The sequence below is a fragment of the Dendrobates tinctorius genome, unplaced genomic scaffold, assembly GCF_039654945.1.
Source record: "Dendrobates tinctorius isolate UK_male_01 unplaced genomic scaffold, ASM3965494v1 ptg000120l, whole genome shotgun sequence".
Lineage (NCBI taxonomy): Eukaryota > Metazoa > Chordata > Amphibia > Anura > Dendrobatidae > Dendrobates > Dendrobates tinctorius.
Genome location: NW_027361788.1, coordinates 19,771,040 through 19,791,868, shown reverse-complemented (window position 1 = coordinate 19,791,868; position 20,829 = coordinate 19,771,040). Strand labels below are relative to the sequence as shown.

General features: G+C 46.2%; 1 protein-coding gene across 1 annotated transcript in view; it reads right to left on the bottom strand.

The window, feature by feature from the left end:
- Window positions 1-19,183: 19,183 nt before the first annotated feature.
- LOC141101635 (whirlin-like) overlaps window positions 19,184-20,829 on the bottom strand; it is a 54,257-nt gene continuing 52,611 nt past the window's right edge. Inside the window, exon 4 of the mRNA XM_073590839.1 lies at window positions 19,184-20,230. Within this exon, the coding sequence (XP_073446940.1) occupies window positions 20,048-20,230 (183 nt within the window). The 3' untranslated portion in view covers window positions 19,184-20,047. The remainder of the gene's footprint in view (window positions 20,231-20,829) is intronic.

Here is a 20,829-nt window from a genome sequence, read left to right as displayed (position 1 = left end):
CAAAAATCCCTTCTCCTGGATGGAGTTTATCGGAGTTTGGTTAAACAACATACTCTTATCTTTGCTAGAGCCCATAGTGGTAGGGATAGGATTGATTGTATTCATCTTGATTGCCTGAAAATTATTAATGTGCTGTGTTTCTCATTGCAGGAAATGAGTTATACATTGGAATCACTGGCTGACACAGACAGAAGAGGACCAATAGTATATCCGCCTGTGATTTTATCCATAGGAAGGATGACACTACAGCTTCAGAGATGACCGTCTGATAGCCTCGCTCGACTACCCACCTCTCCTGAAGACCCTTTCAGCCTTTTGAGACTTGGGTGGAGGACATCATCTCTGAAAATAGGGTCTCCACAGCTGCACCCCAACAGTTTACCGTATATACTCAAGTATAAGCCGACCCGAGTATAAGCCGAGGCACCTAATTTTGCCACGGAAAACTGGGTAAACTTATTAATTCCAGTATAAGCTGGATATGCATTGTCCCCTCATTTCTGTCCTGGTATACACAGGCTCCCCCATCCCTGACCTGGAATGCACGGGCTCCCCCATCGCTGTCCTGGTATGCATGGCTCCCCCGTCATGTCTTTGTATGCATGGCTTCCCCATCACTGTCCTGGTATGCATGGCTCCCCCATCATGTCTTTGTATACATGGTTTCCCCATCACTGTCCTGGTATGCATGGCTCCCCCGTCATGTCTTTGTATGCATGGCTTCCCCATCACTGTCCTGGTATGCATGGCTCTCCCATCATGTCTTTGTATGCATGGTTTCCCCATCACTGTCCTGGTATGCATGGCTCCCCCCATCCTGTCTTTGTATGCATGGTTTCCCCATCACTGTCCTGGTATGCATGGCTCCCCCATCCTGTCTTTGTATGCATGGCTTCCCCATCACTGTCCAGGTATGCATGGCTCCCCCGTCATGTCTTTGTATGCATGGATTCCCCATCACTGTCCTGGTATGCATGGCTCCCCCATCATGTCTTTGTATGCATGGCTTCCCCATCACTGTCCTGGTATGCATGGCTCCCCCATCATGTCTTTGTATGCTTGGCTTCCCCATCACTGTCCTGGTATGCATGGCTCCCCCGTCATGTCTTTGTATGCATGGCTTCCCCATCACTGTCCTGGTATGCATGGCTCCCCCCATCCTGTCTTTGTATGCATGCCACCCCTGTCCTGTCCTTGTATGCATAGCTCATTATCCCCTATCCTGGTATGCATGGCTCCTGGGACAGATGACTCATGTATAGCCGAGGGGGGGGCATTTTCAGCACGAAAAAATGTGCTGAAAAACTCTGCTTATACACGAATACATACGGTACTGTGGAGGTTCTGGTGGAGGGATGCAGGTCTGGACAGCTGTCGTCATCCTATTAGATAGGTAAGAATGAATGTGTGTGTGTGTATACTTTAAAGGGAATCTGTCACCCCATTTTTCGAGTATCAGCTGCTGGCACCGCCATCAGGGGCATATCTACAGCATTCTGTAATGCTGTAGATATGCCCCCGATATAACCTGAAAGAGAAGAAAAACGAGTTAGCTTATACTCACCCAGGGGCGGTCCGGGTCCGGTTTTGGTCCGATGGGTGTCGTGGTCCGGTCCGGCGCCTCCCATCTTCTAACGGTGACATCCTCTTCTTTGCTTCCCGTCGTGGCTCCTGCGCAGGCACGCTGCACTGCCCTGTTGAGGGCAGAGCAGAGTTCTGCAGTGCGCAGATCTCGGGAAAGGTCAGAGAGGTCCGGCGCCTGTGCACCGCAGTACTCTGCTCTGCCCTCATCAGGATAGAACAGTGCACCTGCGCCGGTGCCGCCACGGGAAGCAAAGAAGAGGACGTCACTGTTAGAAGATGGGAGGTGCCGGATGTCTGACATCCCTTGATCTATGCAGACTACCTCTTTACTTCATGTAGTATGGGACGTCCACAAGAGTCATTTCAGGATCAGCAGGTACATAGTGCAGGTGTGGACATCTGTCATCATCCTATTAGATAGATAAGAATGTATGTGCGTGTGTGCTGTAATAAAGATTGTGTGAATGCTTAGACGAAATGGCAACTATAAGGCAGCCAGGAATGGATGTCCGACATCCCATGATCTATGCAGGATAGCTGTATACTTCATGTAGTATGGGCTGTCCACAAGAGTCATTTCACAATAGGAAGGAACATAGTTAGCTAGCTTTCATAATGTGTGTATTAGAAAATGTTCAATAAAACAATTTAAACAAGAAATAGAATATATTATTAGTAAGAATATGTTTTTGTGACTCCTTCATGAACATCAAGCTTGCCAAGCTTCAGTGCCTCTACCAGGTTACGGCCATTATCACACACGACCATGCCTGGTTGTAGGTTCAGTGGTGATAGCCACAGATCTGTCTGCTCTGTTACACTTTTCCACAACTCTGCGGTGGTGTGCTGTTTCTAACTCAAACAAATTAGTTTCAGCAGAGCCTGTTGACACTTTGTAAGGGGGTGAACAGGACTAACGTCATCGGACAGAAGTACGCTCTGGAGCCGGAACTATCAGGGCCGTCACCGCTGCTGCAGGGGGATGACTTGCCTGACGTGCCTGACTTGACTGGGTGGGAGAAGTTCGAGCACCTGAGTGAAGGGGGCATGGGGGACTTAAAAGGAACGGAGCATGAGAAGACAGGAGACTTGGCGGGAAGGCGATTTCAGAGCAGGATGAAGGTTGACTCCCTCTCCTCAGCTACCGCCGCTGATGCTAGCCCTTTACAGACTGTTCCCCTTTCCAAGTACAACGACCCCAAGACCAACGGATCGGGATACTTCGGCACAGTCAGGAGACAGTGCATCTCGTTCTTACATCACAGAGCCAAAGACTTTGTTCACGGACTGTGACGCCGTCAGGAACAGTTCCAACCGTTCTCCAATAAGATCTTCAACCGATAAGTCTTTATCTTCACTTTTACTCTTTTGTTGTGCTATTTTGTATATTTCACTGTCTGTCTCAACACCTCCCTGCGCGGAAGGTTTCCTTGTATACATATCAGTTAATTGGTCACGTAAACTTTGTTAACCCCTTTTTTGTCTCCTGTTGTTCACTGCATACGATGAACCTTTACATTTTGGCATAGTCGGCAGGATGCAGTCTGGCAGCATGGAGTCGGCAGATCCACCTTGGATCATGACACACACATATATATATATATATATATATAGCCACACAACATACATGTATATACATTACATAGTCTCCTGTATTTTGTATAAAGCTGTCCCTTATATAGTGCCCTCTCTTGTTATGTACAGCACCGTCCCTTACATATTGGATTATATAGAGCCCTGTTTATTATTACATACCGTCCTCTCTTGTTAGAGATATAATGCAATGATGGCTGATAGAGCATGGGAAAGCTTCTTTTCTAATGGAGGAGATAATAGACTGGTAGTCTGGTCACCGGCTCCTCCATCAGCAGTCATTTTATATCTAACAAGAGGGCGGACTATGTAATAAAAGAGGGCACTGTGAATAACAAAAATAACAAGAATACATGTAAGAGACAGAACTGTACATAACAGCAGGGTGAAGCTATATAAGGGATGGCACCATATATAACTAGAGAGGATGGTATGTAATAAGGGACGGTGTTATACATAACAAAAGAGGAAACTATGTAACTAAGGATGGTGTTATACATAATAAATGAGTACACTACATACTAAGTGACTGTGCTAAAGGGAACTTGTCACCTGTTTTGGCCGCTATACTCTCAGGGCTTATCTACAGCATTTTATAATGCTGTAGATAAGCCCCCGATCCAACCTAAAACATAAGAAAAATATGTTTTATTATACTCACCTGGGGGTCGGTCCGGTCCGTTGGGTGTCGTAGGTCTGGGTCCGGTGCATCCCATCTTTTCCACCTTTCCCAGCACCTGCTCACTGCAGTACTTTGCTCTGCCCTCAACAGGGCAGATAAGTAAGCCTGCGCCAGAGCGCGATGCTGGGGAGCCATGAACCAAGCAGGAGGGCGGCATTTTTCTTCACTTGCACGTCGGTCGGGGGCTTATCTTCAGCATTATAGAATTCTGTAGCTAAGCCCTGAAAGGTGGCGGCCACATCTTATAGCGGCCAAAATAACTGACAGGTTCCCTTTAAAGGGAACCTGTCACCACTTTTTTGGGTACCAGCTAAAAACATCAGTTAATTCGGTGTCAGCTATGCACGCGCCCGAACCCGTCACATAGGCATTTCTGCGTGTGCACCGCTACCCCAGTGTCTCAAACATGTTCTGGCTGCTTTACTACGCGCGATCACTCTCCCTCCCCCCACATATCCGGCGCATAGCTTCATATGGTATTTAAAGCACACTGCCACCAATGATTAGACATGGCACCAAAGAATGAGTCAGACACGCATGAGCACTACTGCTTTTCGGCTTTGCCCGCAGTTGGGCAAAGTATACTGCGCACGCTTGAGATACCATTTCAATGCACACGTGCAAAATCTGTACGCGCTCTCCGATATTCATGGCAAAGAATGCGTGCAGTAAGCCGAGGAGGGGTGGAGTGACCGAACAGAGGCAATGCCCATTGGACCAGACCAAACGGATTACCATAAAGTCCCACGGATTCCAGTACCACATTTATGCTGATGAAACTCAGATCTACCTCTCTGACCCAGACGTCACCTCTCTGCTATGAAAAGGAGGATGAATGAACTCATGGAGATCAACATCCGACATTGCGGAGACACCATCACGTGTTTCTCAACGCAGTGATTCTAGAACACTGCCCCCATCCCTTATGGGAAATATGTAAAACATGGAAAACAGAAGCCGCGGAGACACCATCACATGTTTCTCAACGCAAGCAGTGACCAGCCAGGTCTTTGCCCGGGAAGGAACAACCACGGGAAGGGCAGTCTCCAATGAAGGAAACCACCTATGCCAAAACATGGTATCCATCCACATACAGCTGTTTCAGGGTATTGCCCATCATCAGTGTGGAGTAGGAAACTGGCTGGTAGGAGCAATGCCTAGTAAAAAGACTATGAAAAGGAGGATGAATGAACTCATGGAGATCAACATCCGACACTGAGGAGACACCATCACGTGTTTCTCAACGCAGTGATTCTAGAGCACTGCCCCCATCCCTTATGGGAAATATGTAAAACATGCAAAACAGAAGCCGCGGAGACACCATCACATGTTTCTCAACGCAAGCAGTGACCAGCCAGGTCTTTGCCCGGGAAGGAACAACCACGGGAAGGGCAGTCTCCAATGAAAGAAACCACCAGTGCCAAAACATGGTATCCATCCACATACAGCTGTTTCGGAGCATTGCCCCTCATCAGTGTGGAGTAGGAAACTGGCTGGTAGGAGCAATGCCTAGTAAAAAGACTATGAAAAGGAGGATGAATGAACTCATGGATATCAACATCCGACACTGCGGAGACACCATCACGTGTTTCTCAACGCAGTGATTCTAGAGCACTGCCCCCATCCCTTATGGGAAATATGTAAAACATGCAAAACAGAAGCCGCGGAGACACCATCACGTGTTTCTCAACGCAAGCACTGCGTTGAGAAACACGTGATGGTGTCTCCGCAGTGTCGGATGTTGATCTCCATGAGTTCATTCATCCTCCTTTTCATAGTCTTTTTACTAGGCATTGCTTCTACCAGCCAGTTTCCTACTCCACACTGATGAGGGACAATACCCCGAAACAGCTGTATGTGGATGGATACCATGTTTTGGCATAGGTGGTTTCCTTCATTGGAGACTGCCCTTCCCGTGGTTGTTCCTTCCCGGGCAAAGACCTGGCTGGTCACTGCTTGCGTTGAGAAACACGTGATGGTGTCTCCGCGGCTTCTGTTTTGCATATTTCCCATAAGGGATGGGGGCAGTGCTCTAGAATCACTGCGTTGAGAAACACGTGATTGTGTCTCCGCAGTGTCGGATGTTGATCTCCATGAGTTCATTCATCCTCCTTTTCATAGTCTTTTTACTAGGCATTGCTCCTACCAGCCAGTTTCCTACTCCACACTGATGAGGGGCAATACCCTGAAACAGCTGTATGTGGATGGATACCATGTTTTGGTATAGGTGGTTTCCTTCATTGGAGACTGCAATTCCCGTGGTTGTTCCTTCCCAGGCAAAGACCTGGCTGGTCACTGCTTGCGTTGAGAAACATGTGATGGTGTCTCCACGGCTTCTGTTTCGCATGTTTTACATATTTCCCATAAGGGATGGGGGCAGTGTTCTAGAATCACTGCGTTGAGAAACACGTGATGGTGTCTCCGCAGTGTCGGATGTTGATCTCCATGAGTTCATTCATCCTCCTTTTCATAGTCTTTTTACTAGGCATTGCTCCTACCAGCCAGTTTCCTACTCCACACTGATGAGGGGCAATACCCCGAAACAGCTGTATGTGGATGGATACCATGTTTTGGCATAGGTGGTTTCCTTCATTGGAGACTGCCCTTCCCGTGGTTGTTCCTTCCCGGGCAAAGACCTGGTTGGTCACTGCTTGCGTTGAGAAACATGTGATGGTGTCTCCGCGGTTTCTGTTTTGCATGTTTTACATATTTCCCATAAGGGATGGGGGCAGTGCTCTAGAATCACTGCGTTGAGAAACACGTGAAGGTGTCTCCGCAGTGTCGGATGTTGATCTCCATGAGTTCATTCATCCTCCTTTTCATAGTCTTTTTACCTGGCATTGCTCCTACCAGCCAGTTTCCTACTCCACACTGATGACGGGCAATACCCCGAAACAGCTGTATGTGGATGGATACCATGTTTTGGCATAGGTGGTTTCCATCATTGGAGACTGCTCTTCCCGTGGTTGTTCCTTCCCAGGCAAAGACCTGGCTGGTCACTGCTTGCGTTGAGAAACATGTGATGGTGTCTCCGCGGCTTCTGTTTTGCATGTTTTACATATATCCCATTAGGGATGAGGGCAGTGCTCTAGAATCACTGCGTTGAGAAACACGTGATGGTGTCTCCGCAGTGTCGGATGTTGATCTCCATGAGTTCATTCATCCTCCTTTTCATAGTCTTTTTACTAGGCATTGCTCCTACCAGCCAGTTTCCTACTCCACACTGATGAGGAGCAATACCCCGAAACAGCTGTATGTGGATGGATACCATGTTTTGGCATAGGTGGTTTCCTTCATTGGAGACTGCCCTTCCCGTGGTTGTTCCTTCCCGGGCAAAGACCTGGCTGGTCACTGCTTGCGTTGAGAAACATGTGATGGTGTCTCCGCGGCTTCTGTTTTGCATGTTTTACATATTTCCCATAAGGGATGGGGGCAGTGCTCTAGAATCACTGCGTTGAGAAACACGTGATGGTGTCTCCGCAGTGTCGGATGTTGATCTCCATGAGTTTATTCATCCTCCTTCTCATAGTCTTTTTACTAGGCATTGCTCCTACCAGCCAGTTTCCTACTCCACACTGATGAGGGGCAATACCCCGAAACAGCTGTATGTGGATGGATACCATGTTTTGGCATAGGTGGTTTCCTTCATTGGAGACTGCCCTTCCCGTGGTTGTTCCTTCCCGGGCAAATACCTGGCTGGTCACTGCTTGCGTTGAGAAACATGTGATGGTGTCTCCGCGGCTTCTGTTTTGCATGTTTTACATATTTCCCATAAGGGATGGGGGCAGTGCTCTAAAATCACTGCGTTGAGAAACACGTGATGGTGTCTCCGCAGTGTCGGATGTTGATCTCCTTGAGTTCATTCATCCTCCTTTTCATAGTCTTTTTACTAGGCATTGCTCCTACCAGCCAGTTTCCTACTCCATACTGATGAGGGGCAATACCCCGAAACAGCTGTATGTGGATGGATACCATGTTTTGGCATAGGTGGTTTCCTTCGTTGGAGACTGCTCTTCCCGTGGTTGTTCCTTTACGGGCAAAGACCTGGCTGGTCACTGCTTGCGTTGAGAAACATGTGATGGTGTCTCCGCGGCTTCTGTTTTGCATGTTTTACATATTTCCCATAAGGGATGGGGGCAGTGCTCTAGAATCACTGCGTTGAGAAACACGTGATGGTGTCTCCGCAGTGTCGGATGTTGATCTCCATGAGTTCATTCATCCTCCTTTTCATAGTCTTTTTACTAGGCATTGCTCCTGCCAGCCAGTTTCCTACTCCACACTGATGAGGGGCAATACCCCGAAACAGCTGTATGTGGATGGATACCATGTTTTGGCATAGGTGGTTTACTTCATTGGAGACTGCCCTTCCCGTGGTTGTTCCTTCCCGGGCAAAGACCTGGCTGGTCACTGCTTGCGTTGAGAAACATGTGATGATGTCTCCGCTGCTTCTGTTTTGCATGTTTTACATATTTCCCATAAGGAAATAGAATCAGTGCGTTGAGAAACACGTGATGGTGTCTCCGCAGTGTCGGATGTTGATCTCCATGAGTTCATTCATCCTCCTTTTCATAGTCTTTTTACTAGGCATTGCTCCTACCAGCCAGTATCCTACTCCACACTGATGAGAGGCAATACCCCGAAACAGCTGTATGTGGATGGATACCATGTTTTGGCATAGGTGGTTTTCTTCATTGGAGACTGCCCTTCCCGTGGTTGTTCCTTCCCGGGCAAAGACCTGGCTGGTCACTGCTTGCGTTGAGAAACATGTGATGGTGTCTACGCGGCTTCTGTTTTGCATGTTTTACATATTTCCCATAAGGGATGGGGGCAGTGCTCTAGAATCACTGCGTTGAGAAACACGTGATGGTGTCTCCGCAGTGTCGGATGTTGATCTCCATGAGTTCATTCATCCTCCTTTTCATAGTCATTTTTCCTAGGCATTGCTCCTACCAGCCAGTTTCTTACTCCACACTGATGAGGGGCAATACCCCGAAACAGCTGTATGTGGATGGATACCATGTTTTGGCATAGATGGTTTCCTTCATTGGAGACTGCCCTTCCCGTGGTTGTTCCTTCCCGGGCAAAGACCTGGCTGGTCACTGCTTGCGTTGAGAAACATGTGATGGTGTCTCCGCGGCTTCTGTTTTGCATGTTTTACATATTTCCCATAAGGGATGGGGGCAGTGCTCTAGAATCACTGCGTTGAGAAACACGTGATGGTGTCTCCGCAGTGTCGGATGTTGATCTCCATGAGTTCATTCATCCTCCTTTTCATAGTCTTTTTAATAGGCATTGCTCCTACCAGCCAGTTTCCTACTCCACACTGATGAGGGGCAATACCCCGAAACAGCTGTATGTGGATGGATACCATGTTTTGGCATAGGTGGTTTCCTTCATTGGAGACTGCCCTTCCCGTGGTTGTTCCTTCCTGTGCAAAGACCTGGCTGGTCACTGCTTGCGTTGAGAAACATGTGATGGTGTCTCCGCGGCTTCTGTTTTGCATGTTTTACATATTTCACATAAGGGATGGGGGCAGTGCTCTAGAATCACTGCGTTGAGAAACATGTGATGGTGTCTCCGCAGTGTTGGATGTTGATCTCCATGAGTTCATTCATCCTCCTTTTCATAGTCTTTTTACTAGGCATTGCTCCTACCAGCTAGTTTCCTACTCCACACTGATGAGGGGCGATACCCCGAAACAGCTGTATGTGGATGGATACCATGTTTTGGCATAGGTGGTTTCCTTCATTGAAGACTCCCCTTCCCGTGGTTGTTCCTTCCCGGGCAAAGACCTGGCTGGTCACTGCTTGCGTTGAGAAACACGTGATGGTGTCTCCGCGGCTTCTGTTTTGCATGTTTTACATATTTCCCATAAGGGATGGGGGCAGTGCTCTAGAATCACTGCGTTGAGAAACACGTGATGGTGTCTCCGCAATGTCGGATGTTGATCTCCTTGAGTTCATTCATCCTCCTTTTCATAGTCTTTTTACTAGGCATTGCTCCTACCAGCCAGTTTCCTACTCCACACTGATGAGGGGCAATACCCTGAAACAGCTGTATGTGGATGGATACCATATTTTGGCCTAGGTGGTTTCCTTCATTGGAGACTGCCCTTCCCGTGGTTGTTCCTTCCCGGGCAAAGACCTGGCTGGTCACTGCTTGTGTTGAGAAACATGTGATGGTGTCTCCGCGGCTTCTGTTTTGCATGTTTTACATATTTCCCATAAGGGATGGGGGCAGTGCTCTAGAATCACTGCGTTGAGAAACACGTGATGGTGTCTCCGCAGTGTCGGATGTTGATCTCCATGAGTTCATTCATCCTCCTTTTCATAGTCTTTTTACTAGGCATTGCTCCTAACAGCCAGTTTCTTACTCCACACTGATGAGGGGCAATACCCCGAAACAGCTGTATGTGGATGGATACCATGTTTTGGCATAGGTGGTTTCCTTCATTGGAGACTGCTCTTCCCGTGGTTGTTCCTTCCCGGGCAAAGACCTGGCTGGTCACTGCTTGCGTTGAGAAACGTGATGGTGTCTCCGCGGCTTCTGTTTTGCATGTTTTACATGTTTCCCATAAGGGATGGGGGCAGTGCTCTAGAATCACTGCGTTGAGAAACACGTGATGGTGTCTCCGCAGTGTCGGATGTTGATCTCCATGAGTTTATTCATCCTCCTTTTCATAGTCTTTTTACTAGGCATTGCTCCTACCAGCCAGTTTCCTACTCCACACTGATGAGGGGCAATACTCCTAAACAGCTGTATGTGGATGGATACCATGTTTTGGCATAGGTGGTTTCCTTCATTGGAGACTGCCCTTCCCGTGGTTGTTCCTTCCCGGGCAAAGACCTGGCTGGTCACTGCTTGCGTTGAGAAACATGTGATGGTGTCTCCGCGGCTTCTGTTTTGCATGTTTTACATATTTCCCATAAGGGATGGGGGCAGTGCTCTAGAATCACTGCGCTGAGAAACACGTGATGGTGTCTCCGCAGTGTCGGATGTTGATCTCCATGAGTTCATTCATCCTCCTTTTCATAGTCTTTTTACTAGGCATTGCTCCTACCAGCCAGTTTCCTACTCCACACTGATGAGGGGCAATACCCCGGAACAGCTGTATGTGGATGGATACCATGTTTTGGCATAGGTGGTTTCCTTCATTGGAGACTGCTCTTCCCATGGTTGTTCCTTCCCGGGCAAAGACCTGGCTGGTCACTGCTTGCGTTGAGAAACATGTGATGGTGTCTCCGTGGCTTCTGTTTTGCATGTTTTACATATTTCCCATAAGGGATGGGGGCAGTGCTCTAGAATCACTTTGTTGAGAAACACGTGATGGTGTCTCCGCAGTGTCGGATGTTGATCTCCATGAGTTCATTCATCCTCCTTTTCATAGTCTTTTTACTAGGCATTGCTCCTATCAACCAGTTTCCTACTCCACACTGATGAGGAGCAATACCCCGAAACAGCTGTATGTGGATGGATACCATGTTTTGGCATAGGTGGTTTCCTTCATTGGAGACTGCCCTTCCCGTGGTTGTCCCTTCCCGGGCAAAGACCTGGCTGGTCACTGCTTGCGTTGAGAAACATGTGATGGTGTCTCCGCGGCTTCTGTTTTGCATGTTTTACATATTTCCCATAAGGGATGGGGGCAGTGCTCTAGAATCACTGCGTTGAGAAACACATGATGGTGTCTCCGCAGTGTCGGATGTTGATCTCCATGAGTTCATTCATCCTCCTTTTCATAGTCTTTTTACTAGGCATTGCTCCTACCAGCCAGTTTCCTACTCCACACTGATGAGGGGCAATACCCCGAAACAGCTGTATGTGGATGGATGCCATGTTTTCACATAGGTGGTTTCCTTCATTGGAGACTGCCCTTCCCGTGGTTGTTCCTTCCCGGGCAAAGACCTGGCTGGTCACTGCTTGCGTTGAGAAACATGTGATGGTGTCTCCGCGGCTTCTGTTTTGCATGTCACCTCTCTGCTGTCCAGAATCCCAGAGTGTCTAGCAGCCATATCCTCCTTCTTCTCCTCTCGCTTCCTCAAGCTCAATATGGACAAATCTGAACTGATCATCTTTCCTCATCTCACAGATCTTCCTTACCCGACCTAGCTACAGTTGTGGCCAAAAGTATTGGCACCCCTGCAATTTTGTCAGATAATACTCAGTTTCTTCCTGAAAATGATTGCAAACACAAATTCTTTGTTATTATTATCTTCATTTAATTTGTCTTAAATGAAAAAACACAAAAAGAATTGTCCTAAAGCCAAATTGGATATAATTCCACACCAAACATAAAAAAGAGGGTGGACAAAAGTATTGGCACTGTTCGAAAAACCATGTGATGCTTCTCTAATTTGTGTAATTAACAGCACCTGTAACTTACCTGTGGCACCTAACAGGTGTTGGCAATAACTACATCACAATTGCAGCCAGTTGACATGGATTAAAGGTGACTCAACCTCTGTCCTGTGTCCTTGTGTGTACCACATTGAGCATGGAGAAAAGAAAGAAGACCAAAGAACTGTCTGAGGATTTGCAAAACCAAATTGTGAAGAAGCATGAGCAATCTCAAGGCTACAAGTCCATCTCCAAAGACCTGAATGTTCCTGTGTCTATCGTGCGCAGTGTCATCAAGAAGTTTAAAGCCCATGGCACTGTGGCTAACCTCCCTAGATGTGGAAGGAAAAGAAAAATTGACAAGAGATTTCAACGCAAGATTGTGCAGATGTTGGATAAAGAACCTCGATTAACATCCAAACAAGTTCAAGCTGCCCTGCAGTCCGAGGGTACAACAGTGTCAGCCTGTACTAACCGTCGGCGTCTGAATGAAAAGGGACTGTATGGTAGGAGACCCAGGAAGACCCCACTTTTTACCCCGAGACATAAAAAAGCCAGGCTGGAGTTTGCCAAAACTTACCTGAAAAAGCCTAAAACGTTTTGGAAGAATGTTCTCTGGTCAGATGAGACAAAAGTAGAGCTTTTTGGGCAAAGGCATCAACACAGAGCTACAGGAGAAAAAAAGAGACATTCAAAGAAAAGAACACGGTACCTACAGTCAAACATGGCGGAGGTTCCCTGATGTTTTGGGGTTGCTTTGCTGCCTCTGGCACTGGACTGCTTGACCGTGTGCATGGCATTATGAAGTCTGAAGACTACCAACAAATTTTGCAGCATAATGTAGGGCCCAGTGTGAAAAAGCTGGGTCTCCCTCAGAGGTCATGGGCCTTCCAGCAGGACAATGACCCAAAACACACTTCAAAAAGCACTAGAAAATGGTTTGAGAGAAAGCACTGGAGACTTCTAAGGTGGCCAGCAATGAGTCCAGACCTGAATCCCATAGAACTCCTGTGGAGAGATCTAAAAATGGCAGTTTGGAAAAGGCACCCTTCAAATATCAGGGACCTGGAGCAGTTTGCCAAAGAAGAATGGTCTAAAATTCCAGCAGAGCATTGTAAGAAACTCATTGATGGTTACCGGAAGCGGTTGGTCGCAGTTATTTTGGCTAAAGGTTGTGCAACCAAGTATTAGGCTGAGGGTGCCAATACTTTTGTCTGGCCCATTTTTGGAGTTTTGTGTGAAATGATCAATGTTTTGCTTTTTGCTTCATTCTCTTGTGTTTTTTCATTTAAGACAAACTAAAATGAAGATAATAATACCAAAGAATTTGTGTTTGCAATCATTTTCAGGAAGAAACTGAGTATTATCTGACAAAATTGCAGGGGTGTCAATACTTTTGGCCACAACTCTATATATGCATTCTATGTGTCTATATCTATTCTTCCGTTTGTGTTTGAAAACCTGTCATTGGGCTCCATTATATGTCCATTTTTCAAGCCTGCGAGAAAAAAACGGTATACGGGTGCCATATGGATTACATACGGATGCTCAGGGCCGGTTTAAGGCAAAGTGGGGCCCTAGGCAAAGTTTAAAATGGGGCCCCAAATGCTACTTTAACATATTGCACGTCACACAGAAGCATTTCGGTTGTAGTTACATGCGCTGAGTTCAGGCCGCTAAATGAGTGAGATCGACAATATTGAAGTCATTCAACGCTTGTTTCCCGGCCTCTTTCCCCCATCTGAGAGAGAATGATGGGGACAGAATCATCACTAATGGATCACCACACAGTATCATGTTATCAGCAGCACATCTACAGTTTACACCCCATAGTCCTCCATACAGTATAATACACTCCTCAGTCCTCCATATAGTATAATACACTACCCATAGTCCTCCATATATTAAAATACACTTCTCAGTCCTCCATATAGTATAATACACTCCTCATAGTCCTCCATATAGTTTAATGCACCGCCATAGTCATCCATGTAGTACAATTCACTTCCCATAGTATAATGCACCCCATAGTTATTCATATAAATGTATTCCCCATAGTACTCGATACAGTATAACGCAGCCCATATATAGTATAATGCAGCCACCCCATAGAGCATAATGCAGCCCTGCCATACAATATAATGTAACCCCCCCATAGAATATAATGCAGCCCCCCAAATTAGTATAATGCAGCCCCTCCAAAGAATATATGCAACCCCCTCAGAGTATAATGCAGCCCCTTATATAGTATAATGTAGCCCCTCCATAAAATACAATGTAGCCCTCCTCATATACAGTATAATGCAGCCCCTACAGAATATAATGTAGCCCCCTCATAGTATAATGAAGCCCCCATACAATATAATGCAGCCCCCCATAGAATACAATGTAGCCTCCTCATATAGTATAATGTAGCCCCCTCAGAGTATGATGCAATCACCCCAATAGAATAAATATAATACAGCCCCCCATAGAATATAATGTAGCCCCCCATATTATATAACAGCCTCCCCCATAGAATATAATGAAAAATGTACCCCCCATGCTATATAACACAGCCGCATATTATATAGCCCAGCACCAGATGGTATACAGCCCAGCATGGTATAAAGCCCAGCATGGTACACAGCCCAGCATGGTACACAGCGTGGTATATAGCCCAGCATGGTACACAGTGTGGTATATAGCCCAGCATGGTACACAGCGTGGTATAGAGCCCAGCATGGTACACAGCGTGGTATAGAGCCCAGCATGGTACACAGCGTGGTATAGAGCCCAGCATGGTACACAGCGTGGTATAGAGCCCAGCATGGTATATAGCGTGGTATACAGCCCAGCATGGTACACAGCATGGTATAGAGCCCAGCATGGTACACAGCGTGGTATAGAGCCCAGCATGGTACACAGCTTGGTATAGAGCCCAGCATGGTATATAGCGTGGTATACAGCCCAGCATGGTATATAGCGTGGTATAGAGCCCAGCATGGTATATAGCGTGGTATACAGCCCAGCATGGTATATAGCGTGGTATAGAGCCAAGCATGGTATATAGCGTGGTACACAGCGTGGTATACAGCCCAGCATGGTATATAGCGTGGTATACAGCATAGTATACAGCCCAGCATGGTATATAGCGTGGTATAGAGACCGGCATGGTATATAGCGTGGTATAGAGCCCAGCGTGGTATACAGCCCAGCTTGGTATATAGCCCCCCCCGAGAGTGGCCCCACAGTCCAGTACTCACAGTGATTAAAAAAAACAAAACAAAACAAACAAAAAAAAAAACACACACTCTTTACCTCTTCTCCTCGCTCCCGCGCTGGTCCCAGCTCCTGGCTCAGCCTGCACTGCCTGGCACACAGTGAGCGCGTGATGATATGACGTCATCGCACACCCGCTGTCTTTAAGAGGCAGAGCGGGGAATGATGGGAGAGGGAGCGTCAGCTGATGCCCTGTCCTCCATCATTGCGGTGAACTATACCGGCGTCTATGATGCCGGTATAGTTCAATGCGGCGGCGGGAGTCGGCGCTGGGGGCAGGCGGGGCCCCCTGCCTCACAGGGGCCCCATAGCGGCTCCATGATGTTCCGCTAGCTGGGGGCCCCTGGGGGAGCGGGGGCCCTAGGCACCTGCCTGGTCTGCCTGCCCCTAGCGCCGGCCCTGCGGATGCTTACATGAGAAAAATACGCGGCCACACCCTGAGAACGGATGACATACGGAGCACTGTTTAGGGACCATTTATGCGTATTACGGCCGTACAATACGGTCTGTATTTTTCTACGTTGTGTGTGACTCCAGCCTTAATGTAGACTTCAATGAGCGCTTTCTTTCTCTTTCTATACTCTGATTTTACTGCTGCCACAACCTCCACCTCATTGATGAGTGCACAGAACAGTAAACCCTGTAGACTATAGTGAAGGTCAATAACGTGGTTAATTCTCGGTGCTTTTCACTTTATGGACATTTACACTTTTGTATCATAAAGCTACAGCCTCCAGGATTCAGTGGAAATATCAGTGGATATGTAGAAAGTACGACATATCACAGTTACATGAAGCATCTAGTATGTAGCAGATAAACAGATTTATGAGCGTAACGCAAATCCAGAAAAATGGCTGATAAAAGATTATTGCCCCAAAGACTCCTGAGGGTGAACGTAGAAAGTTCTTGTACCAGTGATGTTCAATAAGTTATCTACCCCAGCATGTTCTGTTAGTGTTAGAGAAAAGAAGCCTAAAGAAATCGATGAAAGGATGATTGCTGTATATGGTGATGATGGAGCTTCCTCCTACGTTTTGGCTAAAGCAGTTTAAATGGGGTAGGGAATCAACTCCAGATGACCACCGTTCAGGGTGACCTGTCGAAGCATCTTCAGAGAAAAAGTGCCGTAAAGTGGTGGTCGACAGTGCTTTGGTGACCTCTTCAAAAAGGCGGATACTGACGAAAGTGATGTTCGACAGAACGCAAAGTGACTCCATCATTAAAGTCATTTACCCCGTCAGCACAAACGTCCAGATCCTGATTCTTAGGCTGGAGTCACACTAACCTGCGTAAAATACGGTCAGTATTTTACATGCGTAATACGGATGACAGACCCCTAAACAGTGCTCCGTATGTCATCCGTAATCAAGGTGTGGTCGCGTATTTTGCGCATGTCAGCATCCGTATGTAATCCGTATGGCGAGATTTTCTCGCAGGCTTGCAAAATGGACATATAATGGAGCCCTATGACAGTTTTAATAAAGAAATGAAAGAATAGATATAGACACATAGAATGCATATATATATATATATATATATATATATATATATATATGTATTCTATGTGTCTATATCTATTCTTTCATTTCTTTATTAAAACAGTCAGTGTGAGTTTACTGTATCGTGCACTGAATTGCCGGCTTTGCTAAAAGACACCGGGTGCGTATTTCTCACAGGTCACATGTGTGCTCCGTGTGTAATCCGTATTTTTTGCGCACCCATAGACTTGCATTGGCGTATTACGGGCGTAGTACACTGACAATCGCAGCATGATGCGAGTGGCACGGAGCGTAGAATGCGGATGAGAAATATACGCCTGGTGCGAGGGACCCCATAGAGAATCATTGGTCCGTGTCTAATGCGTGCTTTTAGCGCCTCTCACGCACCCGTATTCCTCGCCAGTGTGACTCCGGCCTTAGGGCTTCGACAGAGCCACTGATGATGAGACGTGATGTGAACATGGGGAGATGTACTGCTGACGATGATGATTTTTAGGCCTACATAAATGATGCAATCAGTCTCCAGCTCACTCGGCATCTGATCGCTGCCATGCTTACCAGAGCCAGTGATTGAGATCTAGAACTTTTCCTAACACTAGTTTGGCAAATTTTCGGTCAATGTGATGGAGCCATAAAAGGGACGATATAGCAAGTCCTATGTTGCTTTGTGTGGACAGAAATCCTACCTTGTAAAGCTGCTTATGGTCTCAGATACTTTTTACACTGGGCAGATATCTTTGCAATTACTTTCTAATGATCGTATCGATAATTGTCTGGTAGAAATAGCATCAATCATTTATCAAAAATCTAATTGATTTTGCTACTAGAAAATCATTGATTTCTCCAAGGTAACATGTCTGAGGTATGTGCACACGCTGCGGATTCTGCTGCGGATTCGCAGCGGTTTTGGCTCTGCGGGTCCGTAGCAGATTCTGCTGCGTTGTACAGTACCTTTATTTCCTATGTAAAAAAAAAAAAAAGCGCTGTGCACACGCTGCGGATTTTTCCGTGCGGTTTTGCTGCGGGTTACAATCCGCAGCATGTCAATTCTTTGTGCGGTTTCCGCTGCGGTTTCACACCTTATCATTATGAGGTGTGAAACCGCAGGGCAAAACCGCAGGCTAGTCCGCAGATAAACCACAGGACTTTTGTCCTGCGGATTTACCTGCGGATTTCTCTACAAAATCCGCACAACCAAAAAACTACATGTGCACATAGCCTCAAAGGAAACAACTATAAAGAGTAGGAGGATAAAACATCCTGCAATCAGATCGATAGCTCCTAGCTCCAGCAGGAGAGGGGTGTACTGGTGGGATGAGGACAGAACGGGGATGGGGCAGTGTATCACAGGGTTTGCAGCCAGGCACAGAACAATGTGCCCTTACAGAACGGAGTAACAAAGAAAGACTCCAGGCAGAAAGACAGATGTCAGATACACACAACTGATTATACTCCCATACAGTCAATATCTATCTATAAAAATAGCATTGCAGATGATGTAAAAAAAAAATTCTCAAAAATATAAGGGTGCAGGTTATTAGATGTGAGAGTATGTATTTATCAAAGACTGATAGCCCTTTCTATAGTATCTTCGTGCTGAAATCTGTAAAGGGAATCTCTCACCAAGGTTTTGTTAATCTGAATGTAATCTGAAAGAACCATTACGTAGGGACAGAGACCAGGACTCCTGTGATGTGTGACTTAATAGGCTGCTTGGCGCCATTTTGATATAATCAGGCAGTACTATGAATGCTGAGCCCTGGTTAACCCTGCCCTCACCACTGATTGGCAGATTGGCAGTTTTCTGTGCAATCAGTGGTGGGGGGCGGGGTTACACAGAGCAGGGGAACTACAAGACAGGAGACAACTAGTCCTCTAGTAATAATCTGCTTATAAAACACTGATTTGATGAAAACTAAAAGAAGCAGCCTAGTGACACATCGCTGGAATCAGGCGGTCTGCCTCTACATTATGCTGGTCTCAGATTACAGAGTAAAAACTTGCTGACAGATTGCCTTTAAGTAGAAAAATGGCATATTTTGCCTCCTTGTTTGTATGTGTGTATATATATATATAAGCCAGTGAGTTCATGCGTGGCGATATTTTCTATTATGGAAGATGCGATATTGTTGACTTTCTGATTGCTTCACCTCAAATGATAAATCATTAGTACAATGTAATCTTCATTGTCTATATGGTGCTCAGCTTCAGCGATGGCCACACGCTCACATCATTTCTCTAATATGAGGTTTATTGAAAAAGTAAAGTGACAAGCTCTGTAATTACATACATATTACATGAATGGTCACAACGTGGGGTGCACGTCACTCACACACTGTAGCAGGATGGGAGTGGGAGTCACTCTCCTCCATTAAAGGCTAATAAGTAACAGGCACAGAGCAGCACTGGAGACAACGTCCGCCATATTTGTATGCTGCCATAAGCTATCACCGACCAACTGCTATCTATCAGTCTAGAGAGGAATCAGCACAATTCCATTTAAAATGTCTTGTCTTTGCTTGCGTTTCATAGGATAGCTGCATAAAGCGTCTTCTTAGTGACAGCACTACTGTAGTTGTGGCATCAAGGTGTAAAGACACTGCTGGGCATCATCCTGATGATAAGGAACAAGTGACTGATAAGTAGCAAGTAACTGGCACTTATTCATTATCATCAGGAGCTAGATCAGTGTTTCCCTAATTCCACAATACCAGGAAATAATAGACAAGTTATCTGTAAAGGTGATATAGATATTTTCTTCTAGGTGTCATGTTTTCCCTTGCCACCATGATGTTGATTTGCTCCATAGACCTGCCTCGTCCACTTTCTATTTATCGTATACGTAGTAGGTATCCATCGTTCATCTCCAATATAGGCTTTCCTTCACTGCTGTCTGCTCCAGCGGTAAGCAGACATCACATTTATAGTATAACGGGAGTATATAAGCCACATGTTGGACAGCAGAACCACGTATGTAGCAAGGGCACACAAATGGCAGCTACTCAGTATACACATTAGCATGTAGTACGTGTTTCTCGTGGCACTGGCCCCCTGGCTGGGTTACACGCTTTTACTTGGATATCACAAGTAGCCACTATAGTGAGACATTGAACTCTGTGACCAGAAAGTCCATGTAATTCTTTTCTTTGGTCTTGAAAGCTTCAGCAATGATCCTGGCAGCCTCACGATGTTCTTTATCTTGTAAGGAGACTCCATTCACCTCTAGGATTACCTGGCCCACATGAAGCTTGCTGCAGTTATGAGCAGAGCCTCCTCTCTACAAAAAAAGGAAGGGGGGGAAAGCAAAAGAAAGATGGCGAGTTAAAATCAAACTTCTATTAAATCAAGTTTTTATGTTAATTTTTTTTTCGGGTCACAATTGAGACTACTCAACATTGAAATTACAACACCATGAAGGAAAAATTGTTGAATTATGGAAATCACAAGAAATGATGAAAAAGTGGAAATAAAGTTTATGAAATATCTCGATTAAACCAGTATGTAGCATGAGCACCATGTGCAAAAGTCCCCGCACTTAGAGCCTTGTCTGGTATTAATGGTTGTCTGAGGAATGTTTTGCACTGAATGCATTTGGGCATGAAAATCATCAAGATCCGCTGCTGGTAGTGGCCTATGCAATTGCTAACCAATGATGTCATAGATGTGTGTGATGGGAGACAAGTCCAGAGATGCTGCAGGCCACAAGCTGTTCACAGTAGCCCAAGCAATATGCTGCTAGGCGTTATGTTGAAAAATGGCTCCTGGGACACTTTGAGAACTGGCCATACTGTCATTTTTGCTGTTACCAGCAATAGACTGACTCAAACTCTATCTTTTATATTGAAGCATTTAATGAACGTGTGCAAAGATCATTTT